The 17,283-nt window shown below is 35.0% G+C and overlaps 1 protein-coding gene across 3 annotated transcripts in view; it reads left to right on the forward strand.

Moving 5' to 3' along the window:
- Positions 1-16,568, forward strand: part of LOC110026282 (RNA polymerase II C-terminal domain phosphatase-like 1) — a 31,079-nt gene extending 14,511 nt beyond the window's left edge. The window contains exons 10-17 of one of the 3 annotated variants that reach the window (XM_020727168.1): positions 945-1,096; positions 1,176-1,229; positions 1,329-1,425; positions 2,068-2,264; positions 2,367-2,453; positions 9,392-9,457; positions 10,175-10,248; positions 15,895-16,568. In XM_020727168.1, the coding sequence (XP_020582827.1) occupies positions 945-1,096; positions 1,176-1,229; positions 1,329-1,425; positions 2,068-2,264; positions 2,367-2,453; positions 9,392-9,457; positions 10,175-10,248; positions 15,895-15,967 (800 nt within the window). In that variant the 3' untranslated portion in view covers positions 15,968-16,568. The remainder of the gene's footprint in view (positions 1-944; positions 1,097-1,175; positions 1,230-1,328; positions 1,426-2,067; positions 2,265-2,366; positions 2,454-9,391; positions 9,458-10,174; positions 10,249-15,894) is intronic. The other 2 variants (XM_020727175.1, XM_020727182.1) reach the window with 2 other exon arrangements.
- Positions 16,569-17,283: the final 715 nt, after the last annotated feature.

Genomic DNA, 17,283 nt, shown 5'->3' on the forward strand with positions numbered 1-17,283 from the left:
CTAGAATTTTTGAAATCGAAAATGTAATTTTATAAAATCGTGGCCGGTTCAACGATAATTTGGTTTGACTCTGGTTTTGGCCGGTCTTATCCAGTCTTTCAAAAATCTAGTTAATACATGATACCGGACCGGTTGCCCAACTGATTCACTGTCCAACCGGTCGAACTGACCCGTTTGATCTGGTTTTAAAAGCATTGACTAAGTTAGAAGTCACAAAAGGAATTGGTGAAAGGGTATATTTATAGATTTGGCTTGGAGCAATTTTGAAATATTTGAAATATGTTTTATGGTTATCCGAATCAAATGGTGGTGCTCATGCACATGTGTTTGAATTATATGCTTGGAATTATGCATAATACCATTGGAGTCAAATTCATTCATGGTTTGGAAAACTAACCTATGTATTAAGGGGAGCAGATATATGGAAATGTGATCAGAATTCAGAATACGCTAAGAAGGAATTCATGTCTTTAAAGCTAATTTTTTTTTGGAGATGATTTACAAGTATTTATCATTTTGGATGTCCGAAATCTGGAGATAATATTTAGATAGCAAACTCATTTTGATGTCGCCTATAACACAATGATAAACAGTTAGGGCAAAAAATAAAAAAAATCACTGGAGTACTGTAACCTATTTTATATTTTCATATTGGATTCTATATTACACATATTTGACAAGGCTCCCAGAAAGTTTTCTATGGAGTCTCTCTATGGTCTTGAATGTTTTGTAAAGAAAGCATGATTGATCATCCGAACTGTTGATCTTAAGCTGATTCTCTACTTTTTGATTGGTAACGTATGTTTTTCAAATTTAAAAGAGTGCTTCCAAGTTGTCATTTTTAAATTATATTTTGGTTGAAAATTCTAAGTAGAAATTTTTATTTTTCTGGTATATTCATTATGAATGATGCTCAATACTGGGAATGAACCACTGAATTTAAGAGCTACATATTCCCTTTTTTCACCTTGAAGGCAACGAGTCTATGGGTCACTTGGCATCCAATTATAGTGATGCACATTTCAATTCGAATCATATTCATGAAGATACCCCTGTGGGATTTCTGAGGGAAATTTCAAGGAAGTGTGGTACCAAGGTAGAAGTTCTTCCATTATTTAAAAAGCTTTTTATATAGATATTTTCTTCTGTTGGAGTTACCTAGGTCTTTTCTGTAGATTGAATTCAGGTCAAATTTACTCGACACTACCGAACTGCAGTTTTCTGTGGAGGTAATCAAACTTTTCAACCTATGATGGTGAAAAGCCAATAATTGGCAAATACCTAAATTAGAGATTTTGGGGATTCTCATTTCCCCCATTTTTTTCTAGATTTGGTTTGTTGGGGACAAAGTTGGCGAAGGCATTGGGAGAACAAGAAAGGAAGCTCAACTTCGGGCTGCTGAGAATTCCTTACAAAATTTGGCAAGTAAGAACTTCTTTTTGGTGGATTGATATTTCTTAATGATAAAAATTAAGAAGTCTCATATCTTTTTTACTGTATTTTTTGGTATTATTTCATTTTCTGTTGTGGATTAGTTTTCCTTTTATAGTAAAATCATCATATTTATAATCTTGCAAGAGCCACATCTAAATTTGCATTTTGTTGAAATAAATGAATGCTATGGCACTCTTTGGTTTTATAGAGAAATGGGGTGATTAAGCTTTTGTTACTTCTAAACCTTTTCTTTATCATCTCTTGGCACCTGAGATTGAAATTAATGTGGGAGCACGCATTTATTTGATTTTTTTCCAATATTGTATTAGTGGGGGCTAGAATGATCTACCCATGGATGTAATGTACAATGACTCATTCTTTGAGAAATCTTCGATCTTCTTGCTAAAATCTCGGCCTTATAAATTAGCTCTATCCATTTGCTTTTTTTGTCTTTTTTTTTTTGGTTTCCTATTTGATTTGTTCATCAAACTAATATGGTTTGAAAATATTCTCATTTTTTTCACATTGAACAGTATTGAATATTGTTTCTTGATACATCAATACTTATTAGTTAAAGACTTAAATATTTAATTGTGATATTATTTTGAAGCATTGATTTTGTTTTGATTGCAGATACGTACTTATCAAATACGTTTGCTGATACCGCTCATGCTAAAGAAAGTGGTTTTTCGAGTGATTTAAACTCTTCAGGATATTCAGATCCAATAAGGAATGATTTTTTAACAGGCAGAAATACTCCAATTTCCCATCTTATGGGTCAAGAGGGATCAAAAAGAGCAGCAGCTCCTGTTGCTGCCCTCAAAGAACTTGTAAGATAATTTTTCTTCTAGTGGTTTATTTGTGGGTTATATATGTAAATGTGTGAAAATGTGCATGGTTTTTCTTAAATAATGCGTATCTTTGCATTTCAGTGTATGATAGAGGGTTATAATCTTGTTTTTCAAGCCCCTTCTTTGCCTGCTGGGTGCTCAACTAGCAAAGGGGAAGTTTATGCTCAGGTAATTTGGATTATTGCATCAATCATTTTATTTTGTGCTTGCTGTAATGCTTGATGAACTTCTCTGATTTAAAGACGATACTTGCCCGTGTAGCAGAGAAATGAAATGATTCTGATTTTTCTGAAATTTTTAATTAGAAATGACAAATATTTCATGTTGTGTTGGAGAAGAATATAAAAGCATTTTCTTTTTTCTGTTATTTTATAATGGGCAATTTCACGGTTTACACATTATGTAGGATCTGTACTTTCTAATGCACTCGTAGCGTACAATGCAAATTGTGCTATAAGCAACGAATGCATAAATATGCATGTTTTACGGAAGCAACCAATTTATTTTAAGGGATATGTGCATGTGTACCACCAAACGTTTTCTTATTTAGCATATTTACTACGTTTAAAGGATATGTATGTGTTTACCTCTTGAATTTCCTAATTTTAAAGGAGTTTTGTTTGCCACTTACAATGGGAATTGAAAATATTATAATTGTATTCAAGTTAAAAGATTTTAACACTAATAAAAGTTTGCAACAAGAAAAATAAGCCCATAAAAATGAATGTAATTTCATTTTTGCATAAAAAGAAATCTGATTTATTAGATCCAATAAAAATTAATTACACTTTCATCCAATGATGAAAATAAAGTGAAGAAGAAAAAGGAGAGAAAAGGGAAAGTAGACGGGAAAGAATTAACTATAAGTCAAGTTTCATGCTTACACGAAATTAATTAGGATAAAAATCTTTAAAAAGGAATGATTTATACATCCAAATGCATTTTAATATTAATAATATAATTCCTCTTTTACTTGCCTCAAAAGTTCTATTTGTGAAACTAGAGTAACTCCAAGGCAAAAACACATTGACCAAGAACAACACACTAGAGGGTTTTGAAAGTGCAAGTGTTTAGAGTGTAAATTGTTGTCTTCTAATATTGTTACTATTTCTCGACCCCAGCCATTTATATAATATATTTTATTATTACTTATTTTTAAATTAAAAAAAATATGTATTTTTATAGTATTAATAAAATACATGCATTAAAAAAATATTATTGTTCATATTTTAAAGTGAAAACAAATTTTATTCATGAGAAATTGAGATTTCAAGCACAATACTCGTGCACACGGCTATGTGTCTAATACTGGAGTTTAACTAAACAATAATGAGAAAATAATATTATTGTTGAATTCAAACAGGAAATTATAATCAAATAAATAGAACTATGAAATTGCAACGAAAACGATAACAAAATAGTAGGATAGATCTAAGGTGGTGGTTGTGGCTGTTAGTGACTTGGAATGATGGCGATAAAATAGGAAATTGGAGTAGGTGCTTGGTACACAAGGGAAATAACAGTTACTTGTTGTCCTAGGCAACAAGGAGGGAGGTGGGCTGAACGATGGGGAAAACAACAGGTACTTGCTGTCCAGGTGACAACAAGTAGGGAAATGGGCTGGAATCCTAGGAAAACATCGGGCGGTGTTGTTTTGGGTAGGAATAACAAGGAAGGGGTAAGGGAAGGCGACTGGTGGTGGCTGGAACTGCAGAAAACTGTAGGGGATTAGCTGTTCTGGGTGGCTGCAGCAAGGGAGGACGACAGGGAGCAATGTGGGAAGGATAGGGAAGGGTAGGGGAAAGATAATCACCACCTCGAGAGCGATATACAACTAGGGCACCACATTGTCCATTTGATATATCCCTAAAAGGGAAAATAGAGACGCCGACAGTTGTACTGAACAAACACACTACAAACAACATATATAGACCTAGGGTAACTAGGAGTGTACCCACCCTATTGATCATAACTCCCATTGGTCCAAGAGGACCGGTTGGCCCTCATTATGTCTGGACCAAATCGGTCTAGAGCACTACGAGGGATCCCGCGCCCAACAAACTTTTGCGAGTCTCCTGTAGTTTGGGGAGTTTAGACCTCATTCGTCGAAGCTTCTGTTTATTGATAGTATGGATTCAGGTTGACCACATTTAAAGTGACAGAAATATTGTAATCTCTCAGTAAGTCAATTCTATAGGCATTGTCATTCAAGCTTCTTGAAGATTCTGAATGGTTCATCTGCTTTGGGTTTGAGCTTTCCAAAAGATCCCGCTACAAAATATATGCTCATATCTATTTAAGACAACTCTAAATCATGTACATCATTTTAAAGCATGTCCTGATAGGATAAGTAGTCATGTCATTTTGACACAACCAAAGCTGAAATTACACACAGATGAGTTTTCTTGTAAAGGGTATGTTTGGCAGCTGTAGTTGTTTGAAGAAACAACCGTAAACAACTATTCAAAAAGTTAATGTGATTATTATAAATTTATTTTAGTTTCAAAAAGTTAAATCAGCTTTATGGTAGTCACCACATTTTAACAAGTCAAGTTAAAAAACACTTTCTACCACAAAAACTTCTGGAAAACAGTTCTCAAATGTAACTGTGGTGACGGTCAAAAAAGTAAAGTAGGCAAAAAAATGTCTTAAATGGACCTTAAGTCTCAAGCCATTAAATCGTACTGGGCTGAGTGTATATGATAAACAATTTTGTCAAGAGGAATCAACTTTGAAATGAAATCTAGGGCAGACTGGGCAAATCTCAATGACAACCTTTGGGGAGGCGTCTTTTTCTTTTATTGAAAGATTTGGATTTCATCGTCGAATGTTCTTTTATACAAAACACTTAAGGAGGATTTGAAAGCTACAATTCACCATACTCTTATGGCCATCAGATTGTGGAGGTGTTGTTGAACTGATCTGAATTTTAATACCCATATTACTCTATTTAGCCTTTTAGAAGTAGAACAAACCTTCTCATCTATGGCATATTGAATTTCTCTCACCAGTGGCAACTCAGGAGGACTTCTAAAATTCTAAAATTCTCTTATATGGAGTTAACGATGTATTTGATGTTAGTTGCTTGAACTTATGACTCTTAGACAACCAATTTCATTCATGCTAATGTTCCTCTTATTGTCTGCAAAAAGGCAGTTCGTGATAATCCACAAACTTTGTATGAATACTCATTATCTGTGCCACTGTCTCATTTTTTAATTGCTCTATGTTCGGTGAAAGAAATTGCTCTCCTATTTTGGCAATCAGTCTTCACGCGGCCAAAATCGTGATAGTTAAAACATTTACTGGTGGGAATGAATTTTGGAGTAGTGGTGGTTTCCACTTTTTCTCCACTATGTACGGGTTCCTCCTTTGGTTGAGTTGGCTTTAGATGTTCCTCTGATTGTACTCTTATTGCTTGAACTGGGGTTTAACTCGGCTTGTAAGATGTGTCGGTCATTCAATAATGTTGCAATAATTGGTGAAGTCTAAAGAACATATTTTGTTTATAATGTATGGGTATGTGCTTGCGCTACATCTCCTTTTTCTGCTTGGGTCAGGTAGTGATTTTTCTTTTTCCGTTATGCTAGCGTAAGTGTTTAAACTTTTCCCACCACATCAATGCTTTCTTCTTTACTTGATGGCAACTAGGTTTATCATTATGTTCGGTGGAATATTCTTGTATTCAAAGAATCGTTCCACTGCCTGAGGCCACTCTATGAATTCTTCAGGATCCTTGTGACTTTCAAAATCCAATAAATCCACCTTTACTTTTAGATCCCGACTTCTCCTCAGATATTCTATATTAAATCTTTGAGGTGGTGGTTTTTCATCCTTTCAATTTGACGAATCACCGTTGTGGTTATGAGTGACCCTTTCAGATTATCTCCTTTTGAGGCGAAAAACCTTTGTTGCAGTTGGAGGGTTTTCCGTTGCATACCCTCCATAGAAGGCCCTTGGACATTTATTTTCTCTCAATCAGGTTTTCAACAATTGCCGCCTCGGTGCCATAGCTAGTCTTTAGGTTTTGGAGGTGAAATAGGTGTGCTGGGTTGATTTAGGGAGGGGAAAGAAAATTTTTCGGTGGTTGATTTGGAAAATCAGCAAGGGAGGGGTGATTTTGATAATCCTAGGATAAAAATAGGGTTAGACTAGTTCTAATACCAAAAGATATCGGAGTTTAACCAAACAACAATGGGAAAATAATATTATGATGAATTTAAATAAGAAATAACAACCAAATAAATGAAAATATGAAATTGCAACAAGAACGACACTCAACAAACTGCTAAGCTGAACCTAAGATGGTGTTGGTGGCTGTTAGGGGCTTGGAAGGGGGGCACCAATGTAGGGAAGTGGAGCAGGTGGGGGTGCAGTAGGGAAATGACGGTTTTTTGTCCTGGGCTACGACGACTAGACTGGTGGATTGGACAACGGGAAGACGAGTACTTCTTGTTTGGGGCAACAACAAGGAAGTGGGTTGGACTTTGAGGAAAATAGTGACAACAATAGGGGGAAGGGAAGGTGGCTGGTTGTGGCCAAAATTACAAAAACAACAGAGAGGTTGCAACAAGGGAGGGCAACAAGGAGCGATGTGGGAAGGATGGGGAAGGGTTGGGGATAGATAATCATCACCTCGAGAGTGAGATATAACCGGAGCACCACTGTGATCCTTAAATACAACCTTAGAAAGGAAAACAGAGGCTTTCGGCTTTCCTGGTGAAACACAAGACAAATACTGACCTAAAACACTACAAAAGCAATACATAGATTTAGGGTAACTAGGAATGGTCCCACCCGTATTGGTCAGCTGTATTGGTCGGCACTCTCATGGAGCCAAGAATACCGGCTAGCCCTCATTATGTCTAGACCGAATTGGTCCAGAGCGCTAGGCGTGATCCCGGGCTCAGTTGTTGTCCAAGTTAGTGTCACTCAAAACTTGAGATCATCCAAGTTGAAGCTTTAGCATCCTAGCTACAACAAATTACAAGTTAACATAATTCATAAATTTTTTTAAGTTTGATTAATTTTTTATATTAATATACATTAGTAGTTTATATTAATTTTTTATTAGTATTGTACTGATAAAAATATATTATTAATGCACATTTATCTTACTTGTTAAATTTAAAATTTGTTGATCTATTTTACAACCAATTACACACACATACACACAAAGAAAAGGCTCCGCAAAGTGCATCTTGCTTGTTTGAAAAGTCTTTCTGGGGGCGTTTTTTATACTTGGTGGTGAAGATGGTAACGTAAATATTATTCATTGGGCTGGTGAGAAGTCTTATAATTTGAAAACCACAGTTAAAATTCGAAATGATTATGCAGTATTTTGTGTTTCAATTATAGATTATAGTATCGCGTGGCCTTCCACATTTGTTTCTTGTGTAATATCTTGTTCCCATTTGAGGTAGTTCTAAAGTGGATGGATGTGACTTTTTTATAGGTATGAATTTATTCATGGAATACGTTATTTGTGGATTGAAAATGAATTTTTGTTAAGCCTTTACTCCCTTTTTGGGAAAACATAAAGTGATAAAGCGCCAGTGATTTAAGGTGGTAATTTTTGAAGTAGTTTATCTCATATTGTTCACTAATGCATTATTTTATGTAATTTTTTGTTGCAACTGTAAATGTTACTTGACCATGAGTTAATTATGTACAATTTTTTTAGTGGAAATGTGGAATTGGATTAGGTTTTCTTCTTAAGCAAAGTAAATTTTCTACCAATCATTTGCAGTAAAAAGCCTCATGCATGCATCATATAGCTCGAGTTTTTGCCAAGTGTTAGTTGAAAGTTAGACTGAAAGAGAGTATGGAAGAGAGTATGACCAAAATAGTTCTTCAACTATTATTGAGGGGCAATTTTAGTCCCACTATGTAAAATGCTTTGATTTAGTCTCCAGTCTTTTAAACAAGGACTAATGTTTTCTAAACTGACAAAAATTGAAATTAATGGTCTTAAAAACCAAAGATTTTAGGAAAATATATTTTTTTTCTAGAACCTTTTGGCAAATTTAATTTTCATGCTTATCTTATTTTCTCCTTTAGAACAACCAAATTTGAATACAGCAAGAGTGGATTGAGATTGTGCAGGTTGTGTTGCGAGTTGATTTTTTTTAATAAATTTGGAAGATTTCAATCAACTATTGCTGTGTGTGAAGTTTGTTGCTGTTTATGAGAAAATAAAACAAGTAAGAAGTTAGATTTATTGAAAGCTCAAGAATTTTTTTTTTCCTAAATGCTATCAATCTTAACACCATTAATTTTAATTTTCACTAGTTTTGACGGTATGGTTATTTTTGGCTCTTTTTTTTATAAAAGCTGGGGACTAAGTCAGGACTTCTACATAGTCTGGGACTATAATTGTTGCTCACAAATTGTCGGAGCATAATTTTGGTCTTTTTCTCTTGTATGAAATTACTCGTTTGAATTAACCTAGTAAGTATCTACTGACTTCTGTTGCTGCTGTTGTTCCTTTATTATTGAAATTTTTGTTTCTTCTGATAGCCAACATGTGTCGCTTTTAGGTACAAGTTTTTACGCTTGAAATTCCTTCACGGTTTCCCATTTTTTGTTTTTTTTGTTTTTTGATTTTTTGCACTATATATAAGGGTTTGGCTTGTACAAAACGCAATGAATTTACTACCCAATGAAGTTACTGTTGAATCTTCTGGGGTTAATCCTTAATTAAAGTGAGGGGCTTGTATATTTGCGTGAGAGACCATCTTCTTATGATAGCGTGAGACTTGATTTTTTATACTTTTGACGACTTCTTTCTTCTTTTTTTCTCTAATTTTATCTGTTGGATTGATAAAGTAATTGTTTTTACTGTAATACAAGCTACTCTTCAACGAGTGGATTGATTTTAACTTTCTTTCTTTTTTTTCTTGTTTGTATTTCTTATTTCTCTTGTACTGTCATGAGATTTTAATTTAAATTTATTTATTTTGGTTCGTTTGATTTTATTGAATGTAATGAATAGTTGTAGTCAGTATTTTTTTCTAGAACCATCATTTTTAACAAGGTATTCAAGTATTGATTTGGTGGCAATCTGTCTTTTATTTATTTCATCTTGATATGAATCCTGTATGCAGGTTGAAATCGCAGGCCAGGTCTTAGGTAAAGGATTTGGAGTAACATGGGAGGATGCCAAGATTCAGGTCTCCTGCAAACCTTTTACCTTGGAAGATTTACATACATATCACTAAATTCCTATATATTTTCATATTTAACACCAACGCTTCAATTTTTACAAAGATACCACCTTATGTACCTTATGTATGTATGAAAAGGTATATTTCACTTTTTTAAAAGTTTAATGATGGTATTTTTTATGTGATATAAAAGATTTGGGCGGTATATGTATGAAAATTAAAGCTTAGGTGTTTGATATTTAAAAAAGAGAATTGGGTGGTATGTTTGTAAATGCCTCCTTTTTTTAACTTAAAATACTTTACTTTTTAGTTTGACATAGGAAACCTATTGTAACATAGTTTCTAGCTTTTGATATGATGGCAAATGAATTCATGTCCTACAAAACTGCTTTTTAACTTAAAATACTTTAATTTTTAGTTTAACATAGGAAACCTCTTTTAACATAGTTTCTAGTTTTTTATATGATGGCAAATGAATTCACGTCCTACAAAACTGCTTTTCCTAACTCTATGAATTTCCTGAGTGCGTCACATTTTAGGTTTCTCCTCTCATTATTTAGCTTCGATGATGTTAAATCCTGCAATTTTTACTTTAATGTTTGTAAATGTGTAGCTTGTGTGTGATATGTGCATTTTTAAGTTGCCACTTTTGGAAGATGAATGGTTTACAATTTAATGAATCATGGAAGTTGATAATCAAACGTTGAAAATTGTTTTTTTCAGGCTGCGGAAGAAGCTCTTGAATCTTTGAAATCCAAACCTGCACAAGTTCCTCTAATGGGTTCAGGTTCTTCAAGGTTGGCATTTCTATTTTTTAATTATTTTATCCACGGCACCTAAAAAGGAATGTACCTCGGTAATGATTTCTCCAGGTGTTTCTGGATTAGTTTTTTCTTCTTTATTAGAATGGTAGAGGTAGACCTAAAAAAGGACATGTTGTATTAAAATGATCTTAATCTATTAGAATTATATGAAAATATGACTCAATAAGACAATGGTGAAAAATGATTTATGGAGTTGACTTAATGGGATAAAGGCTTTGTTGTGTTTATTGTAGTTGTTATATTTATTTTATTAACCTTGGTGATTCCAAAATAGAGGGCAAAATATGGATGATTGTGTTGGGATCAAATATACCCTTAGGACATCGATTGGTTCACAATCAAAATCTCTCCGCGAAAATAAGAACATTGATTCGAGAAATTCAGAATAAAAAAATAAACAGAAGCACAACAAAGTAATATAAGAAAAGCACATCGGGATTTACGTGAAACCCAAGAACGAAAAAAAACCACGAAGCCACAATACTAAAAAATTTCACTATGAATGGTAGAAACGTACAAAGATACACAAAATTTTTCTCTTTAAAATAACTGGAATTTACATAACTTCGTTTCAAACATTCCTCTCAATCTCTCAATCTCATAAGATAGAGCCTTCACATCAAAATTGTCTTTGGGATTTGACGGTACTACCAAATGACAAAAAACATTGCACAACAAGTGCGTCTACAGGCTGAAAGAGGAGTTAGATGGTAGCAAGTGCTACAAGATGAGACTTGTTGTGAAGGGTTTCCAACAGAGGGAAGGAGAGAGTTATACAAAGATTTTCTCTCCAGTGGTGAAGATGACGACTGTGAGGATTGTGTTGAGTCTGGTAGCAAAAGTTCTACATCTGGAGCAGATGATTGTAAAAACAACTTTCTTAAATGGATATCTGGAGGAGCTATACATGGTGCAACCACAGGGTTACAAGGTTCCAGGCAAAGAAGGTTTGGTTTGCAGATGGAAGATGAACCTCTATGACTTGAAGCAGACCCCGAGACAGTGGTACAGGAGATTTGACAATTGTATGTCAGAAAATGGGTACTTGAAGTGCCAAACAAACCGCCGTTGCTTCATCAAACACTTCGGTAACTGTTTTATTCTTCTTCTTGTGTATGTAGATAATATGCTGATTGCAAGGGCAAATATGAAAAAAATCAGGGACTTAAACAATCATTTATCAAGGGAGTTCGAGATGAAGGATTTATGTCAAACCAAGAAGATCCTCAGGATGAGAATCAACAGAGACAGAAGTACAGAATTACTGAAGTTGTCTTAGACAGAGTATGTTGAAAAGATTCTACGGAGGTTCAACATGAGTGAGGAGAAACTAGTTAGCACTCTCTTTGGTAGTCACTTCAAACTAAGGAGCTATCGCCTAACTTTGAAGTAGAGCAAGCATATGGAGAGAATTCTATATGTTTCAACAGTTGAAAGTTTGATGCACACGATGATTTGTATCATACCAGATATTACATATGTAGTAGAAGTGGTCAGCAAGTACATGGGCAATTCAGACAGATATCATTGGGAGGCGATAAAGTGGATTGTCAGGTATTCGAGGGGAACAATCAACATGACTTTTTGCCATGGAAGTGCAACGACTAGTTTATAGGGATTTGTAGATTTAGATCTGGCAGGAGATGTGGATAGTAGGAGAAGTACAAAGAGATATATCTTCACATTGGGGAACACAGTCGTGAGTTGGGTTTTTTAAGTTGCAGAAGATTGTTGCACTTTCAACTATGGAAGTCGAATCTATTGTTATATTACTGATGCTAGCAATGAGATGATTTGACTACAAAGTTTCATTAGCAAAATTAGGCAAGGAGCAGGGGATTGGAAGACTCTACATTGGAAGTATGAGTGCGATTCATCTTTGCTAAGAATGATGTTTTTCATGCCAGGACGAAACACATTCAGCTGAGGTGTCATTACATTTGTTTTCTTCTTGAAATTGGACAGTTGTTCTTGGAGAATTCACATATAGCTTAAAATCTTGCGAATATGTTGACGAAGGTGGTAACTGTTGAGTAACTGAAGTTGTGCTTTACTTTAGTTGAGTTTCATGAAGCTTGAGACCGGGGGTAAGCCACACCACGGTACGTGACTGTGAAGACTATTCACATGGAGATATGGGTATAGAGGATTGGTTTTGGGTGTTATTGTCTACAAGTGGGAGATTAATGTGTATATGGAGCTAAAGAACCCTAAGATCCCGACAGCTAAGCATCAGTTTTGTGCGCTGACAGTGAGGGGGGCGTCTTTACGGCCTCTTGGGGCGTTCAAGCACCCATATTTTTTGCGCAGACAAGCGCCGGTGTTGAGCGCTCAAGCGCCCGGTTTGCTGGGCGCGATCCCGAGAGCTTTGCGCTTAGGTGCTTAAGCGTCTGGTGCAGTTACTCCGCTTTTTGGTTTTTAAACCAATTTTGAGCTGCGTAATGATGAGTTGGGTGTAGGTCTTTTTTTGGTGTTCTTCAACAAGTTCTTGATGAAGGAGAGAAGAATTGGAGAGGAGGGTTTTGGGGATCTCAACATGTGTTTTTTGCATCAGATCGGAGAATGAAGGTTGTGGAGTGTCTTGTAAGTTTCTTCGTGTGAGTGTAGAGAAGAAGCTTTTTTGAGTCCTTTGTAAAACCATCTTATTTTCATATTGAAATTGTAATGGTGTAGCTCTGTGGTTTTTTTTTCTCGTTCTCTGGTTTTTCCACGTAAATTTTTGTCTTTTCTGTTTGTTTTGATTTTACTTTTGCTCTTAAATTTATTGTTCTGGTTTTCTCGAATCCCGTGGTCCTATTCCACAGTGAAACTAGGATATTCTTTCAGAGTAGTTGCTCCCAACAACTGCAGACCTTGTTATCTTCCAAATAAACATTTTTCTAGATCACTCCGAGTGTAATTTTTAATCACATCCTTTTTTGGACATGAGTTAAATATGCTCCCGTGTCTACAATGCAAGGTCCAGGATTGACTTGAGACATTACGAGGGAGTTATCTTAGATTTCTCTTGTGGAGACATTTTAAAAATAGTCTTTTGTTGTCCTCCACCATCAGCTTTTCTTGGAGCTTTACCATCCTTGAAGTGCTCGTTATTCCTGCATTTCTAACATTTTCCCATGCTTGATTTGAATTTTCCTCTTCTGGATTTGAATGTATCTGTCTGTATTTCTGTTTATATTACTTCCCCTGTTTTCATCATTCAACACAGAACCTAAGGATGCACTGTTCACAGTTTTTGTGCAAACTTCATTGAACACCAACCTCACGATGTCATCGATGTTCAACTTCATATTCTCAGAAGAATTACAAATCACCGTGACCAAACTATCTCTGTTGTTCGATAATGAAGATATAATAGCATTACTCTGACCTCATCCTTAAATTTGAACCCACAAAACACAATTGATTGGTTATATTGTTTGAAATTGTACAAGTGGTCAGCCACTAAACTCCTGCCATTTTATATTGAATAACTTTTTCATCACACAAGCCTTATTAGAACCATAAAATTTTTCATACATCGTTGTCAGTGTCACCATAAGATCCAGCATAATTTTCTTATTTACTATATTAAATGCAACAGATGAGGAAAGTGACACATGGATCAAATTTAAAGTCGTTCGATTCGCACTTACATTCCTTCATAGTTATCTATTTTGGCTTCTTGTTGATTCCTTTTAGTGACAAATATGGTTTTCTATGATACATCAAATCATAAACTTGCATTCTCCAGACCACTATGTTTGATCTATTGAATTTCTCCACTTTGTACCTCGCTTCGTTGGCCATTGCTCCCACTCGAATCAAACTCCTCGCTTTGATACCATTTATTGGGATGAAATATACACGCAGAGCTTTGATTGATTCACAATCAAAACCACACCGTTAAAATAGGAATGCTGATATGAGAAATTTGAAAAAAAAAAAAGAATAGAAGCACAACAAAATAATACAACAAAATAATCTAAGAAAAGTACACCAGAGTTTACGTGGAAAAAATGCTAGAATTGGAAATAGTCGTGGAGTTCCATCATAAAAAAATTCGACTATGAATAGGAGAAACTTACATAGGGACACTCAAATTTTCTCTATAATCACTGGAATTTACAGAATTTTGCTTCAAATATTTCCTTTCAACTCATAAGAGAAAGCCCACACACCGAAATCACTCTCATGACAATTCATCTTCACAAAGAATTCCTGTCGATAAACACCACACGCAAGAGAGATGCCCTACGTCGTTTGAATAGGGACTTAAGAATCGAACTGTAGAGAAACTGCACACGGCGTAGTTACACTGCTCCTCGGTATAATTATTCCGCAAGCTCAGTGTGGAGTCAAACACGGTGTAGCTATGCACAGTGGAGGTGTAGTTACGCTGCTCAGCATAGCTATGCCAATTTGGGCGTAGGTATGCCATACATTTCTACTGTTTGGCACTGTTGTTTGTTTGCTTGCTTACGGCTATGGTTGCTTTTCCGGGCCCTACACCTCAACATATTGAGTCAAAGCAAAAGACTGGTACAGATTGGGGTAGGGAAGATGGCAACAAGAACCATGACTTTCATAAAATGATTTTACTATTAGCAATGGCCAGTTTGTTTTTGCGGGGGATGTATATGCATTCAACACAATCCTTGTGAGTTTACATTTCACACGCCTGAATTTAACACTCAAATATTTGAGGTCACATAAAAAAACACCACCAATATTAACCATTTTTAAAGGGAAATACGTCTTTCATTGCATTTATTTTGATGTGATTGATAACACTAATATCTATGTATGTAAATATCGAACTTTAAGGGGATGTTTGGGATCATTTTTATTTTTCTATTTTTTATTTTTATTCATTTATGCTTTAATTTGAAATAAAAATGCTTGATATATTTTATTAAGATATGATTGCCTTTAAAAACAGTCGGAAACGTTTAAATTTTTTTTAAATATTTTCAAAAGGATTGATTATTTTTAGAAATAAAATATAAAATATGTAAAAAACAAGCTAACTATTTTATTCAAAAAGATTGATTATTGTTAGAAATAAAATATAAAATATGTAAAAAACAAGCTAAATATTTTTTTTAACAATAAAATAAAAAATAAAAGTGAAAACAAAAATAAAAATAAAATTGATCCAACAAACTAAGTGTTAAGATATGTGTAAATACAACAATTGTGTGTGCATATAAATTTCTATTTGTCTAAAGCATAAAGAGAGGTCTGTGTTGGCAGGTAAAGGTAACTGGATATTAAGTCTAGCATCTCAAGCTATGAGAAAGCCATATGAATAGAAAAAAATAGGCATGAAAATTATGGTGTAAGAATCATATTTTTGTAGTTGCTGTAACTACTGTAACTGTGAGATGCTTGCCTCACAACTTGAAATCATTTAAGGAAGATTCACACATACCTGTCAATTCTTACATATTTACATATCTAGCACATCTGAACTTCAATTTTACATACATACCACCATACCTATGCATGAAAAGATGCATTTCACTTCTAGAAAAAGTGGCGGTGTCTTGCTGTGATATTAAAGATTTGGTTATGCATGTAAATGTCCTAATCATTTATTTGTCTTCTAATTCTACTCGCTTACTGCCCTGTTATCAGAATTCTGCCGGCATCATCGAACAAGCGACTGAAGCAAGATTTTCCACATTCAATACCACGAATTCTATCTTGAATTACACGAACATACAGATTGAAAGGTCAATTTCTCAATACCTCACCACCAATGCCACAGCTCGAACAAGTTTATGATGCAATGTATTGAACTCGAGTTGGTTCGACAAAATCTTCATCCTAAGGCTGATGTTTTGAGGCATTACAGCACAGGGTCTGCACAATCATACAATTTTGTTGAACTTTTCTCCTGTGCATGAATGGGCTGCACAATCTTACCAATGAGGAATTTAGAATCCTTTTAATCGCTGCTCCTTGGTGGAATCGGTAGGGTTGAGGATGGTGAGTCTATCAATCACGGAAGCAAGTAGGTGTTTCCCTTCCATTTTATCTCTGCATTTGTTGCAGGAATAGGGAGATATGCTGCCATTATTCTCCTTTAAAAATTCATTTCATTGGCCTTATGGTCTCTACTTGTATGGGAATTTTGTTTTTTGTTATTATTATTATTTTTTTGATGTAAAGGAGAATCACGGGTAGATTTTATATTTTTGGAAACAAAAAAGTATTTTTTGTAAAATAGGCTTCCCTGAATTGGAAGCTAGAATTTTGTTATGAGAAGTGTGCGTTTATTGCATCTTCTAGTGAGTTGGGTTACAATACTTCCCTGAGATTGACTTTCGGGTAAGATGAGCACCGTATTCGGCATATTGGTATATGTTGGGATTTTACCTTTTTCTTTTGATATTACTATGATGTCATATATTTTTGTTAGTGTTTCATTAATTTGGTCATTGTCGGCGTTTAAAAAGAGGGGAGTTACGTTTGGGGGTCGCCCGTAAGAAGCTGTCGGTCGCCGGAATCGAAATCCCGTCACCCGCTTCGGAAGGACTTTTTAATTTACATATATATATATAATTTTAGAAAAATACGAAATCAAACTGACCTCATATTTTTCACAGTTTAAATGAAAGAGCGCTCTACCTCAAATCCTGTATCTACCCCGAAGAATAAACACAAGACCTGAGGATGAAGCTCGATCAAATAAACTAAGAAAGATATGACGTCCGTTTGGGTCTGCGAAACCATTTTATTTGCCGACAAGTTCCCCTATTTAATACAAATAATTAAATAGGGTTTATTTTAAGCTGGGTTCGGAAAAGCTCCCTATAAGGGCAAGCCCCTATAGTTAATTACATCTCAAATGACCGAAGTCACCTAAGAAAACTCTCGATAAAAATCAGGGGATAATGTCTTCAAAGAGGTCAAAAGGATAGGACTTTACAACGAAATCGGACGAAGAGGTGTGAAGGGGAAAAGCTCAAATCTGGAACATTGTTGAGGAATCCAAATGAAGAGAAACTAGGGGAAACCACA

This window comes from Phalaenopsis equestris, unplaced genomic scaffold (genome assembly GCF_001263595.1).
Source record: "Phalaenopsis equestris unplaced genomic scaffold, ASM126359v1 Scaffold000002, whole genome shotgun sequence".
NCBI classification, from domain to species: Eukaryota; Viridiplantae; Streptophyta; class Magnoliopsida; order Asparagales; family Orchidaceae; genus Phalaenopsis; species Phalaenopsis equestris.